At 44.3% G+C, this 20,054-nt stretch overlaps 1 protein-coding gene across 3 annotated transcripts in view; it reads right to left on the bottom strand.

The window, feature by feature from the left end:
* Positions 1 to 18,861, bottom strand: part of nat8l (N-acetyltransferase 8-like) — a 59,001-nt gene extending 40,140 nt beyond the window's left edge. For 2 of the 3 annotated variants that reach the window (XM_055632255.1, XM_055632256.1), the window contains exons 1-2: positions 18,439 to 18,861; positions 14,541 to 14,705 (exon numbers count right to left, since the gene is read on the bottom strand). In XM_055632255.1, the coding sequence (XP_055488230.1) occupies positions 14,541 to 14,705; positions 18,439 to 18,787 (514 nt within the window). In that variant the 5' untranslated portion in view covers positions 18,788 to 18,861. The remainder of the gene's footprint in view (positions 1 to 14,540; positions 14,706 to 18,438) is intronic. The other variant, XM_055632257.1, reaches the window with a different exon arrangement.
* Positions 18,862 to 20,054: the final 1,193 nt, after the last annotated feature.

Genomic DNA, 20,054 nt, shown 5'->3' with positions numbered 1-20,054 from the left:
GCGGAGTATCTGTTGCAGTCCACACAGGTGATCCTGAGCTCCACATTGCAGCCATTTTAAAACCCCATCCCACTCACTCTCTGACTATGCCCCCTTGTGCAGTTATAATGAGCCATAGCATGGAAACAGGCCCTACGGCCACATATCCGTGCTGACTCGTGATGTCTCATCTCAGCTGGTTCCATTTGTCTGTATCTGGCCCATATCTCGCCAAACCTTTAATATTCATGTACCAGTCCAAGTATCTTTTAAATGTTGTTATTGTACCTGCCTCAACTACCTCCTCTGGCAGCTCACTTCATACACGCACCACCTTCTGAAAAACTTGCTCCTCAGGTTCCTATTAAATCTTTCCCCTCTCACCTTAAACCTGTGCACTCTAGTTCTTGACTTCCCTGACCCTGGGAAGAATTCACCCAACAATTCTCTTCATGATTTCAATGAGGCCCAACACACGCTTGGGGAACTCTTTGTAACTTGATTTCCTAGTCTGATTTAGTGATCCATCTGTAATGTTACCTTAGCTTGCTTGTTATGTTTTCAAATGTTACTTCATTTCCCTCTGGGATTGGAGGACATGCTAATCTTAACCTGCTAGACCAAAACACATAGGGGCAGAATTAGGCCATTTGGTCCATCAGGTCTACCTCTGCCATCTGAACATGGCTGATCTATTATTCCCTCTCAACCCCATTCCCCTGCCTTCTCCCCGTAATCCATGGCAGCCTTACTAATCAAGAAAGTATCAATCTCCGTTTTTAAACTACCCAATGACTTGGCCTCCACAGCTGTCTGTGGCGATGAATTCCACAGTTTCACCTCCCTCTGGCTATGGAAATTCCTCCTCATCCCCATTCTCCTGCTGCTCGTCTTCCTCTGCATTGCACAACTCTCATACTTTATTGTCCATGTTCTCACTCTCGAACCGCTCCTATAACCCTGCATATAGATGATCCCCTTGTTAACCCCATTTTTACACTAAACCCACTTCCCCTATCCTTAATGGCCATCTTTTGTATCCTTCCCTGTTCCGACCTGAAACGTGAACTCTGTTTTCTCTTCCCACAGATGCAGCCTGTCCTGTTGAGTATTTCCAACATGTTTTGTTTTTAGTTTAACCCTCCACTTGTACGCAACATAATTTTCCTGACAAAAATCAGTTTTAAATTTTGAACTCCTCCTCCAGCCTCACCAGCTGTATTGACCGAGGGGGCTAATCTTCCTATCCCCTGCGAGATGTTCCCTGAATCAGTCCTGGGTAGCCAGCCTTTTCTGTATAAGTCGCAAATAGGACCAGAAACTGCTGGGAATGGGCAGCGGGTCGGGCAGCGTCTCTGGAGAGAGAAATAAATAATATTTCAAGTGCCACCCTTCCTTGGAGCAGCACAGTGGCATAACTGATAGAGCCATTGTCTCACAGCGCCAGGGACCATGGTGCATTCCTAATCTCCGGTGCTACCAGTGTGGAGTTTGCACGTTCTCCCCATGACTCTGGGTTTCCTCAGAGTGCTATGGTTTCCTCCCGCATCCCAAAGATGTGTGGGTTTGTAGGTTAAATGGCCTCTGTAAAATTGCCCCTAATGTGTAGGGAGTGAATGAGAATAGCATAGAACACCTATGAACAGGTGACTGATGGTCGGTGCAAACTTGATGGGCCGAAGGGCCTGGTTCCATTCTGTATCTAAACTAAATTGGGAAATGATGGGGGCAAGTTAACAGGGGAGGGACGGATAGGATGAAAGGAATATCACTGATAGGGCGAGGCTGGGGTCAGTGGGGATAAGTAGTAGAGGCAATCCGATCATGAAGTCAGTTAGATCGAGAAAAAGATGAAAACAAGTTAAGAAATAAGGGAAATTAGAGAAAGAGAATATTTAAAAATATATAGTAGGTCGTGAGATGTTGGGTTCAGCGAACCATTGAGCAGATCAGGCTCAGAGGGGGGGAAACTAAGCCAATATCAATGATGAATGACCGACATCAGAAATGACCAGTCCTGATACAGAGAAAGCAACATTATGCCCCTTTGCACTGGATTCCACCCCCTGGGGGAAGCACATCAACGAGCCCCACCATCCCGCCCATGCCCTCTTCTCGCTGCTACCGTTGGGCAGTAGACACAGAAGCCTGAAGTCCCACATCACTACTTCCCTGTAAACCTGCAGGTTCTTGAACCAACCTGGACAACACACCTAGTACTGACCACCTCTTGGATTGCATTTTATTTCCTAATTGTGTTGTGCACTAATATCTTGGGGTTTTTTTGTACTGTCACTGACACTTGATTCTTTTCAGTCTTTGCCTTATTTAAAACAAGAAAGAAATTAATTGGAAGCAGCTCAGAGAAGGTTTACTCGACTAATACCTGGAATGGCAATTGGATGAGCATGTGCTCGTCTAAATGCCTCTAAAATGTTGCTGCACTGCAGAGCAGTGTGGTCTACCAAGGATATTCACTGGAATTTAGAAGAATGAGATGGGATCTTATTGAAACATACAATTCTTAAGGGATTGGACAGGCTAGGTGCAGGAAAAATGTTCCCGATGTTAGGGGAGTCCCGGACCAGGGGTCACAGTTTAAGAATAAGGGGTAGGTCATTTAGGACTGAGATGAGGAAAAACTTCTTCAGTCAGAGAGTTGTGAATCTGTGGAATTCTCTGCCACAGAAGACAATGGAGGCCAATTCACTGGATGTTTTCAACAGAGAGGTAGACTTAGCTCTTAGGGCTAACGGAATCAAGGGATAAGGGGAAAAAGCAGGAACGGGGCACTGATTTTGGATGATCAGCCATGATCATATTGAATGGCGGTGCTGGCTTGAAGGGCCTACTCATGCACCTATTCTCCATGTATCTCTGATACATGTAAAGCTATCTATCACTACAAAGATTAAAGAAGTTTTCCAGAGAGACCTGGTCAATATTCACTCCAATATTCAACATCAGTAAAAATAAAGTGTATATGCTCACATTATTGCAATGCCAAGCACAAAATGCTGGAGGATTTCAGCAGGTCAAGCAGTATCTGTGGAGGGAATGTAAGGTCAAGACCCTTCTTCGGACATGAAACATTATCTCTCTGTCCCCTCCACGGATGCTGCCTGACCTGCTGTGTTCCGCCATCACTGTGTGTTACTCAAGATTCCAGCATCCGCAGTCTCATGTGCCTCCACATTCTTGGAATGATCTTTGTGAGAATTCCGTTGCATCAGTGACTAGACTTTGTATAAGTTGTTGATTAAAAATAAGCCATTTGGTCCTTTCAAACGCATTCTCTCACCTATTTCCCTACAACCGTACGACCATCGCAGCTTGGTTTGGGAAAAGCTCCATCCAAGACCGTAAGAATTTGCAGAGAATTGTGGACGCAGCCCAGACAATCACACAAACCATCCTCCCATCCATTGACACATCACGCTGCCTCGGCAAATCAAGGACGAGTCGCACCTAGCCACTCCTTCTTTTCCCCTCTCCCATTGGGCAAAGGGTATAGGAGTGTGAAAATGCACACCTCCAGATTCAGGGACAGTTTCTTCACAGCTGTTATCAGGCAAGTGAACCAGTTGCATACAACCTGAGAGCAGTCCTGAACTACTATCGACCTCAATGTAGACCCTCGGACCGTCTTTGATCGGACTTTGCTGAATTTATCTTGCACTAAACGTTATTCACAGTATTCTCCTCACCATGTATCTGTGCACCATAGATGGCTCGATTTTAATCATGTATTGTCTTTCCGCTGACTGGTTAGCACGCAACAATAGCTTTTCACACGTGACAATAACTACATGTGACAAAATATAAACTAAATCTCAACCCATGCTCTCCCGCACACACTGATTAATGTACCAGCCACCGGCACAAGGGGCAATTTACAGCCAATTCAGATATCAACTGGCATATGTCAGATATAGGAGGATACCAGAGCACCCAGGGAAGGTCCACGAGGTCAGCACAGGAACAGGCTTTTCACCCCACTATAGCTGTGCGGAACATGGCGCCAAGTTAAACCGATCTCTGCGTGCACATGGTCCATATCCTGCCATTCCCTGCATATCCATGCGCCTGTCGAAAAGCTTCTTAAACATCACTATCATAGCTGCCTCCACCGCCACCTTCATCGCCACTTTCCAGGCACCAACCACGCACGCTGTGTGTAAAAACCTTGTTCTGCACTTTCTTTAAACCTTTCCCCTCGCTCCTTAACACTGTAGCCTCTCGTATGGCATTTCCTACCCATGAGAAAGATTCCATGCCTCTCATAATTTTATAAACATCTATCAGATCCAACATACCAGAGAAAACAATGCACATTTGTCCAACCTCTCCTTATAGGTCATATCCTCTGATTTTAGCAGCATTCTGATAAACCTCTTCTGCATCATCTCCAAAACCACATAGCCTTCCTGTAAGTATTCCATTTAGTCCACAATGGTCCCCCTTTTGTTCTTGGCGGACCAACTAAGCCGGGACCCTCTTTGTTCTCACGGCAGGAAAGAATTGGGAGAAAATATAGATTAGAAGTCAGATTAGTAGAGATGCAACCACAGAATCATACAGGCCAGGTAGAGAATCATGCAACCACAGCATCATGCACTCTTTATGCCCATGCTGAATCTTTGAAATGTATCCAATGAGTTACACTCCACGGAATCAAAGAATCATTCAGCCCATCTTGTCGATGCCAATGTGATGCCTGTCTATGCTAATCCCAGTACACTTGTTTTTTTAATCAGAAAATTGGCTGTAAATCAGCTTCCAGTTTTGTAAAACTTTGGTGAGGCCACATTTGGCGGTTCGAGTGCAGTTCTGGTCACTAGGATGTAGAGGCTTCACCCTGCAGATGTGTACCAGGATGTTGCCTGGATTGGAGGACAAACCTGGGTTGTTTTCTCTGGAATGTCAGAAACTGAGGAGCAACCTGATAGATATATTATTGCATTGTAAAATTATAAGAGTCACAGATAGATTGACAAGAGTTTTTCTCCCAGGGTGGAAATAATCAATCTGGAATAGAGCATAGGTTTAAGGTGAGAGTGGGAATATATAAAGGTGATTTAGAAGGTAATTTTTTTTACACAAAGTGGTGGGTGTGTGCAATGGTTTGCCAGGGGATTGGTGAAAGCATATACAACAGCAATGTTTAAGAGGAATTTGGACACCATATGAACAGACAGGGAGTGGCGAGATATAGTACAAATTGAGATCATGGTCACCACATACAGTGTGGGCTGAAGGGCCTGATCCTGTGCTGTCCTGTTCTATGTTCAATGTATGTGTAGATAATGCCGGTGCTAATGAACATTATTGGATTATAGCCGTTTCAGTCTATTAATGAACTGGTGTAATATTCCTTCAACTTTCACAGGAATTAATGGCTTAATTATGAACGGGTTGCGAGATGCCTGAGTGCAATTCCTTATTTGTCAAGGACAGGGAAAGATCAATGGGCTCACAGAATTAATTGCCGTCATTGGCCCCAGTGTCCTTTTGCTGTGATCTGGATGGCATTAATCATTGAACTTCCTTTGTCTCTGCATCTGTCTGAGTCGTTACAGCACGAGCAGCCATGTGCCCCTGGTCTCGGGGCCAGTGTTAATGAAACCTCTTGCTACCCAGAGGGCACAGGTTTAGGGTAAAGGGAGTAAGAGGTCACAGTGGCTCCAAGGAGGAGATTGTTCCCGCAGAGGGTGGTTGGAATCTGGAACACATCGCCTGAGGAGGTGGTGGTGGCAGAGACTCTCAGACCGTTTAAGAGCCATGTAGACTGGCCTTGAATTACCAAGGCCATGGACAGAGTGTTGTCAAAAGAGATATGATGCATTGAACAGGCTGTTCTGGGCTGTGTGATTGCCCTCTACCCTCTGCACCATAGAAAGCATTTTATCGGGATGCATCACAGCCTGGTTTGGGAACAGCTCCATCCAAGACTGCAAGAAATTGCAGCGAATTGTGGACGCAGCCCAGACCATCACATAAACCAACCTCCCTTCCATTGACCGTTTATACCTCACGCTGCCTCAGCAAGGCCTGCAGCATAATCAAGGATGAGTCGCACCCTGGCCACTCCCTCGTCTCCCTTCTCCCATCAGGCAAAGAGTATAGAAGTGTGAAAACACACACTTCCAGATTCAGGGACAGTTTCCTCCCAGCTGCTATCAGGCAACTGAACCATCCTACCACAACCAGAGAGCAATCCTGAACTACTATCTACCTCATTGGTGACGTTCAGACTATCTTTGATCAGACTTTACTGCCTTTATCTTGTTATAGGGGAGGAACTAAACGTTATTCCCTTATCATGTATCTGTACACTGTGAATTGCTCAATTATAATCATGTATTGATTGCCTTTCCGCTGACTGGTTAGCACACAGCAAACATTTTTCACTATACCTCGGTACATGTGACAATAAACTAAACTGAACTACTGTCAAATATCCTTCTGTTCCTTTCTTCAACATGTCAGACCTCCGTCTAATCCACCTTGACCACCCTCAATAGTGACAAGTTCCACATTACGCACATTAAAATAGAACAGTGCTGTCCTTTGGACCACAATGTCCGTGCCAGACATAATGCCAAGATACACTAATCTCCTCTGCCTGCACATTAACTAAATCCATTCCATCTTGATTTACGTGACAAACTAAAATCCTCTTAAATGCCACCACATTTATCTTACCTTTGGATAAAAAATAATTGCAGGCCATCTCATGACTACTTTCCTTTATAATAATCTATAAATATCACATAAAACCTTTGCAAATTATTAAAATCTATTTATCGCAATCAAGCTTGTCTTTTCTGGGTGAGAGAGCCCTGGTCTGATCATTGAAGAGGTGCAATGGTTCCCTGGCAAAGCCAAGTAGTACCCATGTCCCATTGTCTCTCACTCACTGGCATCGTTGGCCATTTCAGAGAGCATCAACCAGTCATTATATAGCTGTACTTTAGAGACACACTGAGACCAAACCAGGTAAGGAAGTAGACTGGAGCCACAAGAAACTGCAGATGCTGGAATCTGGAGCAACAAGCAACCTACTGGAGGAACTGAGCAGATCAAGCAGATATGTGGATGAAAGGAAAGATCTACATTTTAGGTCAGCAACCTTGCATCTGGACAGTAGATGTCCTTCCCCAAGGAATATCCTCCGTTATCAGGCTTCTGAACGGTCCTTCCATAAGTAGGGTACGGTTCCATTCCCCGGTGAGCACATTGGTCTTTGTCTCTGGAACTGATGCATTAAGATGCTGAGAACTATATTCTACATGCTGTACCTTCCCCTATGCTCTACCTATTGTACTTGAGTGTGAACTGATTGTATCTATGTACGTTATATCTGATCTGTTTGGATAGCACGTAAAACAAAGCTTTTCACTGTAACAGTACATGCCACAATAATAAACCTAAACCTTTTTAGTTTAGAGATACAGTGCCGAAACGGGCCCTTCAGCCTACCGAGTCCACACCGACCAGCAATCCCCCGTACACTTACACCATTCCACACACTGGGGACACTTTACAATCTTTATCAAAGTCAATTAACTTACAAAACTGTACATCTTTGGAGTGTGGAAGGAACCCAGAGCACCCGGAGTAAACCCACACAGTCACGGGGGGAATGTACAGGGGGGATACTCCGTACAGATAGCACCTGTAGTCAGGATCAAACCCGGGTCACTGGCGCTGGAAAGCAGCAAATCTACCGCTGTGCCAACATGCCACCCATTACCTATTAGAATATTTGTCAATTTCGATATCATTCTTGTGAATTATTGACGCACACCAACGCCTCTATAAGATATATTCTCTGGAGTCCAGGACAGTGTAACTATAGAGATACTCTAACCAAGCGCTCATACAAGACCAGCATTACATCTCTGCCTCTATCATCATCTAACATTAGGTCATTCGGCCCATCAAGTTTATTCTGCCATTCAATCATGCCTGATCTATCCCTCCCTCCTAACCCCATTCCCCCCATAATCCCTGACACCCTCAGCGCTTGCCATGCCTCACACCAATACTTTCCCCCAGCTCCTGACCGAGGCTCAGGCACATTACATTCAGATGACATTGCATAGAACAGCACAGGAACTGGCCCTTCAGCCCACAATGTCCGTGCAAAACATGATGCCAAGTTAAATTAATCTCATCTGCCCGCACGTGATCCATTTTCTTCGTACCTCCACGTGCCTATCCAAAAGTCTCTTAAATGCCACTATCATACCTGCCTCCACAACCACTGCTGGCAGTGCATTCTAGGCACAAACCAATCCATGTCAAAAAACTTGCCCCACACATCTCCTTTAAACTTTTCCCTGCTCACCTTAAAACTGTGCCCTTATAAAATATTAAATATAAAGCATTATTCAATGCTAATTTCATACCTTTATTAAATAAACTTAATACACAGATTAAATTTTGGAAAACACTTCCCTTATCATTATTAGGTAGAATAAATGCAATAAAAATGATCTTCTTACCACAATTACTATACCTATTTCAGTCTATACCGGTATATATACCAAAATATTTTTAAAAAAAATTAGACTCTAACATTACAAATTATATTTGGGACTATAAATCACATAGAATCACAAAAAAACACTTATGTAAACCAAAAGAGGTCGGGGGACTTTCACTTCCGAATTTTATGTATTATTACTGGGCAGTGCATATTAAGAATATGATTTATTGGTTGGATAGTTCTACACAACAGACAGAATGGATAAAAATGGAGAAGGAGGATTGTCATCCTTGTAATATAGGAACGATCCTCTTTTCCCCCAAAAAACTGAATAACACAATATATAAGAAGAACCCAATTATATATGGTACAATAAGAATTTGGAAACAAATAAAATTATCTTTAAAATTAAGAAATCTATCACTGTTAATGCCAATTGCGAATAACCCTTTATTTAAACCATCTCTTATTGATAAGACATATAACCAATGGGAAAGTCTCGGAATTAGAAGGATCAGGGATATGTACGAAACAGGAAACCTACTATCATTCCAACAACTACAATTAAAATTTAAATTGAAAAACAACCAATATTTTAAATATCTTCAGATTTGCGACTTTGTGAAAAAATATATACAAGGATATCAAAAAGTAACTCCTGACTTATTGGAAGAAGCAATGAATATTGAAGCTGACTCACAAAAATTAATATCCTATTTATATAATAGTATTCTAAATATAGACCTACCATCGACAGAGGTACTTAGAGAAGAGTGGGAACGGGAATTAATGATAAAAATTACGAAGGTTAAATGGGAAAAATACCTGATATATATTCACAAATGTTCAATTAATGTAAGACATAATCTAATACAATTTTAAATTGTACATAGATTATATTATTCAAAAACAAGATTGAACAAATTTTATCCAAATATATCCGCCACTTGTGATAAATGTCTAGCCCAAAAGGCAACTATAACACACTCCTTAGTTTCCTGCATAAAACTTTATAGATTTTGGAATGATATTTTTGAAATACTTACAAAATTATTCAAGACAAAAATGGAACCTAATACTGAAATGATTATATTTGGTGTAATGGAAGATGGGAATAAATTGAACACATCTCAAAATCTATTCCTTAATTATGGTTTAATAATAGCAAAAAAATTAATACTTAAATTTTGGAAGGGTACATCAATACCAACGCTTAAAATGTGGATTGCAAGTATGTTGGACACCGCTCATCTTGAGGAAATGTGATTCCTCCTAATGGATAAATCAGACCAATTCATAACGAGTTGGTCTCCATTCGTCGTTTTTTTGGAATCATATGGTGCAACACAATTGTAAAAAATAACTGTTTCAGGACTGGACGAGGGTTGGTCAAGACTATAAATAATGATCTCCTTTTCTTTTCACTATTTTCTCTCTCAACTTTCTTCATTTACTCGTTTTCTTTCTTCACACACTATATATTTCACATTTTTCTATCCTTTACTATCTAACCTCTTTTTCTTATTCTCATCTTTTTTCAATGTAAAAAAAAAAAAAGAAGTTGTACATAAAATGTATTATGAAAATATATATTAGGCACTTTGGTGCCATATGACTGTGCTTACTTCTAATAAAATAAAATTAAAAAAAAAAAATAAAAAAAAAAATTTAAAAAAAAAAAAAAAAAAAAAAAAAAAAAACTGTGCCCTGTAGTTGTAACATTTCCACCCCGGGTAAAAAAGGTTCAGACTGTCTGCCCTATCTGTGCCAACATACACCAGAAAGACATTACACCCAAAAAGATATATTCAGCCAACAACTTTCACCCGTACAATAACATGGTTAACCATGCATGTTTATCTACCTGCCTGTTTCACAGGGTGTGATACAACATCCAGTGTAGAAGAGAATTCCAATCATCCAGCTGAACCAACAGTGCATGAATCTCAATTGTGAACCAGCTTAACGTTCTTCACACATAATAATCCTCATGCATAATACTCCTCGCCCCGATGCTCATCACCCACAACACTTCCTCTACTCTTCCTTCACAAGATTCTACCTCCATGAATCTTCTTTCATGACACATCATCCAACTGCAATATGCTGTCCCTCTCCCTCTCCACCCTCCATCTCCCCACCCCTCCCTCTCCACCCCTCCCTCTCCATCCCTCCCTCTCTCTCCACCCCTCTCTCCATCCCTCCCTCTCCAGCCCTCCCTCTCCACCCCATCCCTCCCTCTCCATCCCTCTCCACCCCCTTCCTCTCCATCTCTCTCCACCCCTCCCTCTCTCCATCCCTCCCTCTCCACCCCTCTCTCCACCCCTTCCTCTCCACCCCTTCCTCTCCACCCTCCCTCTCCATCCTCCATCCTCCCTCTCCATCCTTCCTCTCCATCCCTCACTCTCCATCCCTCTCCACCCCTCCCTCTCCACCCCTCTCTCCATCCCTCCCGCTCCATCCCCTCTCCACCCCTCCCTCTCCACCCCTCCCTCTCCATCCCTCCTTCATTCCTCCCTCTCCATTCATCCCTCCCCACCACTCCCTCTCTCTCTCTCTCTCAGTTTCTCTCCACTGATGCTGCCTGATCTCTTGTGTGTCCTCAGCACTTTCTGTTCACATTGTGCACCACCTAAACACTTCTCGAATCACTGGCATCAATAATCACTGTCTGGTTGCACCATGGCCTGGTTTGGCAACTCGAACACCCAGGAAGAGAATAGTTAACAGAGAGTTGTCGACAGTTCCCGGTCCATCACGGTTACTGAACTCCCCACCATCTAAGTGATCTGCAGGAGGAGCTGCCACAAAAAGGCAGTCAGCATCATGAAAAACCTAACCTAGACTAGACTGGCCACCATACAGCATTTCACTGATGATGATATAGAAGCCTGAAAAACACGACCTCCAGGTTCAAGAACAGCCTCGGCCCAGTAACCTCTTGAACACTGTGCCACACTGACCTCAGCAACTGAGATCATCTAAGGACTGTGTCTTTGATTAAACCCTGGGCTATTTTTTTTTTTGCACTATTATGATTATCCAGTATGATAATGCTTAATTTTTTTGTACTTTTGATCTTTACATGTTATCTATGTGTAATTACGTTGGCAGGTCTGTTAAGCTGCAGCAAGTTAAGAATTTCATTGCTCCACTGTTGGTGCATATGACTATTAAACACTCTTGATTCTTAATCGCAATCACTGTCACTGTTAATGTAACACAATACAGCTCATAGTGAACAGGACCACCAAAGGGGTTTCACAGTTGTTCTGTACTCAAGATGCCTACATGGTCTGAAGAACTTTCATGAACAGAGCTTACACCTGCTCCGTAATTTAAAATAGTTGAATCCATAAATAACACAGTACAGATTGGCTGCTGTCATCACAGCAAGTCAGGATGTACTACCTTCCAGTACAGGTGTTGGTAACAATGCATGAGTGAGAAAGTGTGGCACGAAACAAGTGTGAATATCACAGCCGGCAAACAGTGCAGATAGATGATTAAAATCCAGAGTTGTTTGCTGCAAATTATCAAATTCCAGAAAAAAACAACAAAGTGTAGATTTTTAGACTTTAGAGATACAACGTGGAAACAGGCCCTTTGCCCCAATGGGACAGCACTGACCAGCAATCACCTCATAACACTATCCTCCTATACACCAGGAATAATTTACAATTATGGTTAATGTATGGTAGAGAACATATTGACTGGTTGTATCATGGCCAGGTTTGGCAACTCGAATGCCCAGGAATGAAGAAGGTGGTCAACATCAAGGATGCTGACCAACCTACCATTGAAGGGATCTACAAGAGGCTCTGCCTCAAAAAGGCAGCCAGCATCATCAAAGACACTCACCAGCCTGGCCATACTGTCAATTCACCTCATGCCATCGGGAAGACGGTACAGGAGCCTGAAAACTGTAACGTCCAGTTTCAGGAACAGCTTTTTCCCTACAGCCATCAAGCTGTTGAACACCACAACCTCCAACCAAACTCTGAACTACGAACTGCCTTGATTGCACTGGGGACTTGGGGGCATTGTTTTTTTCATCTTTGCACTATTTGCTTTTATTTATTGAACTTCTTTTTGTTGTTTACTATGATGTGTGCCGAGTACCATGTTTACATATCGTGTTGTGTTGCTACAAGTAAGATTTTCATTGTTCTGTTGCAGGACATACGACAATAAAATATTATTGACTCTTGAAGATATTCCAATATTCCAAATGCAAAGTCCAGGACAATGGGCCTTTAAAGTCAAGATAAGACTCGATATTTAAAAAAACGTCCTACTTGAAAGGTACAAGATGATGCTGGAAACTCTTTGTGTACTGCCACAGAAGAAACCTACCAGGTTTACACTATATTACTGGACAGTATGCAAACCAAAGCTTTTCACTGTATCTAGATACATGTGACAATTGAAGTATTGCACAGTTTTTGCCACGGTTGTTTGTTACGTTTAACTTAAATGAGCTGTTAACCTCTCAGTAGTGAAGTTACCATGGACGAAGTGGATAAAGTGATGGGGAAGAGAGATGAGGTGGGGGGGGAGGGAGAGAAGCATGACTGATGATGTAGACTACCCCAGCCAAACCTGGCAACTAGAACTCTCCCTCACAGCATTCACTATTGCTCACACTCCAACCAGCTGTTGAAACAATCATTAAACCCGTAGCCCCAAAGATACGATTGAATTAATCTGACAAACAATACCACAATAGCAAATAAAATATAATGTAACATGTCTGATTTTCTTCCGACCTAAAGGTTAACAAGGTGAACGATTACTCTTGTCCACTTGAGTGGAACGTTGGATTTGGGGAATATATTAATAGCAGCTGGTTCTTCATAAAATATTCCTGATGTTATCACAGTGAAAGGGACAGAGAGCTTTGTCCTGAAAGTAGGGCAGACTGTTGGCTTATTAAATATTGACAGGGTTTGAAAGGTAAAACTTGGATTTCTCTCCTTCACCTTCCCCGCCCGATCACAAAATGAGGAGATTCTGCGAAGGATTGTTCACGGGTTTAAAGGGTCAGGGCAAATGGGGAATAATGTGGGGGGAATGTCAGGTTCCCACCTGGCAGGAGCAACATGGAATTTCATTCGAAGAGTTGAACATTCTAAGAAACACTGGGAGAAGGAATGGTGTTGAGAGGGTAAGTTAGATCAGCCATGATTGTATGGCAGAGTAGGCTCGATGAGTCGAATGGCTTAATTCTGCTCCTACGGCTTATGAATTGGAAGGAGAGCAGGCAGGTGGGTGCAAATGACTAGGAATGCAATGGGAATGTTGGCCTAAAAAGCAGGGGCTGGAACACAAAAGTAGGGTCAACCTGTGGAAATTATTCAGGGAATTGTCACCCACACCTGCAGTCTAAGTGCAGTTTACAGGTTTGGTTTTCTTATTTGATACCTTGATAATAAAGGGGGCCTTATTGAACCTCACTGAACAGTGCAAGGCCTGGATAGAGTAGTTGTGGAGAGGATATTTCCACTATTGGGTCTCTGGCGAGGGTGAGGCAGCAACTCTACCAGGTGCTCCACTGTGCTCCCCTTTTTTCTCCCATTTTCTCTATCATTGATCGCACTGACTTACTGAGGGTGTCTGACGGGATTAATTTCTCGCCCCTGCCATCAGGATATTCAATGAGGAGAGACTGTGGCCAGGGGGGTTGCAAGTTACTGAATGAAAATATTCCTTATCCAGCTCCGTGAGCTGGTCTTGCCATCCAATTCATGACCACCATTGACCTCCCATTCAACCGATCAAACTCTATTGAGTCCACAGTTCAAGTGTCCCCCTCCTCACCCTCCTGTTGAGGGCAAGGAATTCCACCACCCTCTGCACAAACAACTTGTACATTGTGAGTCTACAATGCAAAACAGCAGTTCATTCCAAACTCCACACCATCCACCCCCCCCCCCCCCCCCCCCCCCTCCCCTCCCCATACACCACGGTTTATCACAGAACACAAAGCAACCTATAATTTGAAGGTCGGGAAAAAAGAATCCTGCCAAAATAATTCTGCCTCAACACCCAAAACTCGGGAACTTACCTGCCGGTTTCATGTAATATTGCTCAATATCTGACATGTCGGTTTGCAGTGCGCACTCAAGATAGCTGACGATAACTTTCCTACTGTAGTGGTATCTGGAGCCCAACAGTAAAATGGGCACACAGCAGATCAGCAGCAAGGATTCCGTCAGATAAAAGCACATTACTATGGAGACAAGGGAGAGAAATAAACGATACCTGTCAGAAAAGAGAATGGAGTGTTTATTTCGGAACAACCCCAGAGGTTTATATTACAGACATTTATATATAAAAATAGAGAAATACATTTATCGTGCATTGTTTTTGTTGTAAAGGTAATAATGCCTATGTATTTATATACTTACATGGTTCGTTTGCCTCAACTGCAGGAGGTGTCCGCAAGAGTCCCCAACACAGTAAGTACCGCGTTTTATTAACCTGTTCTATCACCAAAACCGACCACATGGTTTAAACAGCAGTTTCATTCACATCGTTAACACAGGGTCTGCCAGGCCGTGTGATTCACAAGTGCACCACTCCACCAACACTCTTCACTGGGAGGCACCCTCACATCAGGCACATCCTACAGGCACACACACACACACACACGCGAATGCACACACACACACACACACACACACACACACACACACACACACGCGAATGCACACACACACACACACGCTCATGCGCACGCACACACGTGTATGCACACACACACAAACACACACACGTGTATGCACATATGCATGTTGATGGAATTCTCTGAAATGGAAGTGGCAACAATCTTCAGATGGGTTGACCCTACTCTCTGAGCATGAGGTGCAGTAGATACTATATATTCACATGGGATCTTCCCACTCTCTAAGCATGGGATGCCTTAGCTCTACATATTCCCATGGGATCACTCTATTACACAAAGCCGTTCTTCAAGTTCCTGATGTGGTGGACTTTATATATTCCTGTAGCATATTCCCACACTCTAAACTTGGGATGTAGTGGATACCACATGTATTCCCATGGGATCTTCACACTCTCTGATCATAGGGTGTAGTGGACACTACATAATTTGGGGACATTCCTGCTCTATCTCTTTGGGATGTCCCAGACACTATATGTTCCCATCGAATGCTCCTACTCTCCGTCTCTATAGGGTGTTGGCACCTGTAATATTCCCATGGCATCCTACTCTCTCAGCATGGGATGCAGTGACCACTCCATATTCCTTGGAAATTTTTACTCTCTGGCTCTGAGGGATGTAGAGGCCACTACATACCCCTATAGGATATTCCTACTCACTCTCTCTATGCAGTGTAATGGACTGCATATTCCCATGGGATATAGTACACCATATATCCATATAGGATATTCCTCATCCCTATCTATGGAATTTAGTCAACACTGTATTATTCCCATGGGATTTTTCCAATTGGAAATCAAACCGGGAATGCTGAAAGCACTCAGCCAACAGACCCAGAGGGAGATAGACATAAAGTGCTGGACTCTTTGCGTCTACCCTCGCTATAAACCAGCATCTGCGGTTCTTTGTTTCTATAACCCAAGAGGGAAAACCAGTGTTTAACAATCCAGAGTGATAATTGTTCCGATGGTCATCACCCTGAATCGTTGACTCTTGTTTCCTTCTCCAAGAGATGCTGCCTGCGCTGCTGAGTGTTGCCAGTGTTTCTATCTTCTATTTTAGCTCAGATCTCCAGCGCCTGCGATATTTCTGCCTTTGCTTCTATCCGCATGAGATGCAGGTTTATACAATGAGTGACAAACATTTACGAGAGGTGGATAAAAAAAATAACAGCAATGTTGAAACGCAAAATAAATGGAATGTTCTTCGCAGAGCAGATCAATCACACATGAACACATGACGATGATATCCGGGCAAAGGGGATGAGGGTTAAGACAAGGGAGGTTTGGGAGAAGGTGAAGGGAGTTGGGTTAAGATGAAGGTCTGGATTAAGATTAAGGGAATTGGGGGTGATTGCGGAGATTGCTGGGTTAAGGCAAGGGTCACAAAGTTAGGGTATGCTATTTAGAGAGCAAAACACAGGGCTTTCAAGACATGGGGAGCTGGGCAAGGAAACTACATATGTGTAAGGTACCTGGGTAGGGTTAAACTGAGCAGTTGCCATTTTAAGAGTACCTAGATCGACAACCCATACTGAAGATGATAGAAAGATAACCATATTTAGGGTATTGGTGGAAGGGAAGTTTAGAAAGGTATTTGTGTAGAATAACCATGTATGAGAACATTAAGGGATCCTGTGGAGGCTACCATGTTAAGAATTCATCAATTAGGAGACCAGTGTAGGATTGGGATGCCATGTTAAAGGGTACCTGGGTTAAAGTAAACTTTTGCATTTTGAATGTGCCTCTTCCCACAGCAGGTATTGACCCTCTGTGAAGGATGATGCTTCAGGAACCCCAGTTCTGCATCCCCCCCTCCTCCCACCCATCCCACTCCCACTTGGTCGATGCACACCCCCTCCAACAATCTCTACCCGAGCCCAACTGGGTCAGTAAAGATCCAGTCCAGCAGGGGCCATGAGAATTCAGTAGAACTCCCCTCTGGTAAGTCCCTCTTGCTTTGCTTTGGTCAGTATGTTTCCAGTCAAGCATCTCACAGCCCATATGGACAAGAGTCTGAAGAAGGGTCTTGACCCAAAATGTCATCTATTCTTTTTCTCCAGAGATGCTGCCTTAACCACTGAGCTACTACAGCATTTTGTATCTATCTTTGGTGTAAACCGGCATCTGCAGTTCCTTCCTACACATCTCATAACTGAGGCCCATTGCAGCCCGATAGATTCCATCCAAGCCAATCATCTATTGACTCAGTATGGCATCTGTCCAAGCTGCCGCTCTATTGGGTCAGTACAGCTCCAATCCAAGGTAACATCTCACTGGACCAGCATAGATCCAGTCTAGGGTAACATCCCATCAGGTCAGTGCAGATACAATCTAAGCTGACATCTTTTGGGTCTGAAGAAGGGTCTCAACCCAAAACATCACCTATCTGTGTTCACCAGAGGTGCTGCCTGACCTGCTGAGTTGACCTGACCTCCAGAATTTCTCTCTGTGTCGTTTTGAGGTAACATCTCATTGGGTTGGTATTGATCCATCCAAGGTACAGTATCATCTCATTGGGTCAGTATCGACCCAGTCTCTGGAAACAAATCTCATTGGGTGAGTATAGATCTAGTCTAAAGTAACATCTCATTGGGTCAGCATAGATCCAGTCAAGATGACATCTCATTGGGTCAGCATAGATCCAGTCCATGATAACAGTCAAGATCTCATTGGGTCAGCATAGATCCAGTCCATGATAACATCTCATTGGGTCAGCATAGATCCAGTCAAGATGACATCTCATTGGGTCAGCATAGATCCAGTCCATGATAACATCTCATTGGGTCAGCATAGATCCAGTCCATGATAACATCTCATTGGGTGCGTCCAAGCTGAGTTCGCCTGGGTCGGTGTAGCTCCAGTCGGAGAGGGGTCGGGACCACCGGAGTACCTCTCTGCCAGTGTAAATCCCATCCAAACCCAGCTCCACTTACATTCGCAATGCGGTTCGGGGTCATCTGTATTTTTTTTTCTCTCATTCTCAAATGATTTCTGACCGAGAACTTTTAAAAAAGATTAAAATGATCGTCACATATAGTGTCTTTTTCTCCTCTAAAATGAAAACATAGTAATTAAAAAATTCAAAATGGCACAATTCCAGATATTTTAACATAAAATAATGAGATGTAACGTTTGTGCATCTCGTCCCTCAAGGATTCACAAAGCAATCTGTAACCTTTGACAAATCGGTAAAATAAAACATAACGTGTCTCAAACCCAGCGGCGTTAAACTGGTCATTTCACATTGCAGGTGTCAATTCCGATTAGATTTCGCTTACCGGTCAAGCTCAAGTAGAGGAGAATGATCCTGGGTTGTTGTTTTAACCCTCTGAAGGCCGTGTTAGGAATTCTCTCCATGATGCCCTCGTAGAAGATCCGTCGTACGCTCTCCCGGTCGCTGTGCTCGAATTCCCGAATGAAGACCGCGTCCCTCTTCCGACGCTGGTCCCCGGCGGCCGCGGCTTCCAGCGGTGCCGCGGGCGAGGAGGTGCCGGCGGGCGGCTGAGCTGCCGGCGGCGGCGGCCACATCTGGCTGGAAGAGACGATCGGGTCGCTTTTTGGGCCCGGCATCTCCTCGTCGGCCACGATCTTCGTCTGGCAAACCATAGCTGGTGGCAAAATAGGCATAAAATTGGGGACGACTTTCCAAAGCAAGAACACAATGGTAAAATAAACGTATAACGGGGACGGTGAGGGGTGGGGGTGGGTGAGAAATAGATGGGTGATAAATAGATGGGTGGGAGAGAGAGAGAGAGAGAGAGAGAGAGACCCCCTCGATATCTACTCCCCCCTGTAGCCGTTCTGTAACACCGGGATTTCGTGCAGCGCTCCCACACATTTATAGCCAGCGAAGAGTCGCCTCTTATTCAGTTGACGAGGCGTCGCCGTCTCGTTGGTTGGCAGATGTTCCCCATGTGATCCTCATGTGATGGACGGGGTTTCTGAAGAGAAGGGCTCGTACCACCCCCAGCCCCCCCTCACCGTCCCCTATCACAAATACTATTACATCTCCCCCCCTCGCTCTCCCATCAAAGAGCGCTGATGTCGACACAAACCTCGGTCATCAATCACACATCAAGGCTAAGATTGTCCCCATCGCTCCTGTGGGGATCGATCCCGGGACTCGATTGCTATTTAAGGGTGGAAATAAATTGAGGGGGAGGTGGGGGGTGATTTTAAATCTCCGCTCATCCCCGCCTTGTGCCCCAACCCCGCGGGTAGAGATTTCTAACAGCAGAAGCCTCAATGAATATTGATGATGTGCGTTCTGTCTGTGGGTGGCTCTGGTTTCACTGACTGCAGTATCTAGGTGTCACGCCGGTCACACCGACACACCGCCACCCGTCGTGAACACGCTTCACTCGAACCCTCACCTGCCTCCTCCCCATACACCGGGGTGCGGGGAGACCACACGGGAATTCATACCCCCCCCCCCCTAAATAACACGAATAAATCGCCGTCCTGCAATCCGCGCACCTGCTCTCATGGTCAATATTTCTCTTACTCATCTTAATCCCGCAGCCGAGCTCGCGTGTCTCTGTCTTAAATGCGTTGGGTTGAAGGGTGTCTGTGTGTGTGTGTGTGTGTGTGTGGGGGGGGAGGGGGTCCTACATTAGGTGGGGAGGGGGTGGACAGTTCTATCGGGATTTACAAACGAGCCCTTGCAAATGTTTGAAGGTGGATTGGTCACCCTTTGATAAACGGAACCAGATTATCTCTTCTCCAGCTACCGTGGGCAAGGAAAGTCACCATCCCGGTCACCCCCCCCCCCCCCCCCCCCCCCCCCCCCCCCCCCCCCTCTCCCCCCTCTCCCTCTCTCTCTCTCTCATGGTTCGGTAAAATGGTGTAAAGTGGGAAGATGTTTTGTGATCGCGGCTTTCCGTTCAACCTCCGG

The sequence above is a fragment of the Leucoraja erinacea genome, chromosome 3 (assembly GCF_028641065.1).
Source record: "Leucoraja erinacea ecotype New England chromosome 3, Leri_hhj_1, whole genome shotgun sequence".
NCBI classification, from domain to species: Eukaryota; Metazoa; Chordata; class Chondrichthyes; order Rajiformes; family Rajidae; genus Leucoraja; species Leucoraja erinaceus.
Note: the sequence above shows the minus strand (reverse complement) of the source record. Positions and strands in the feature narration are given on the sequence as shown.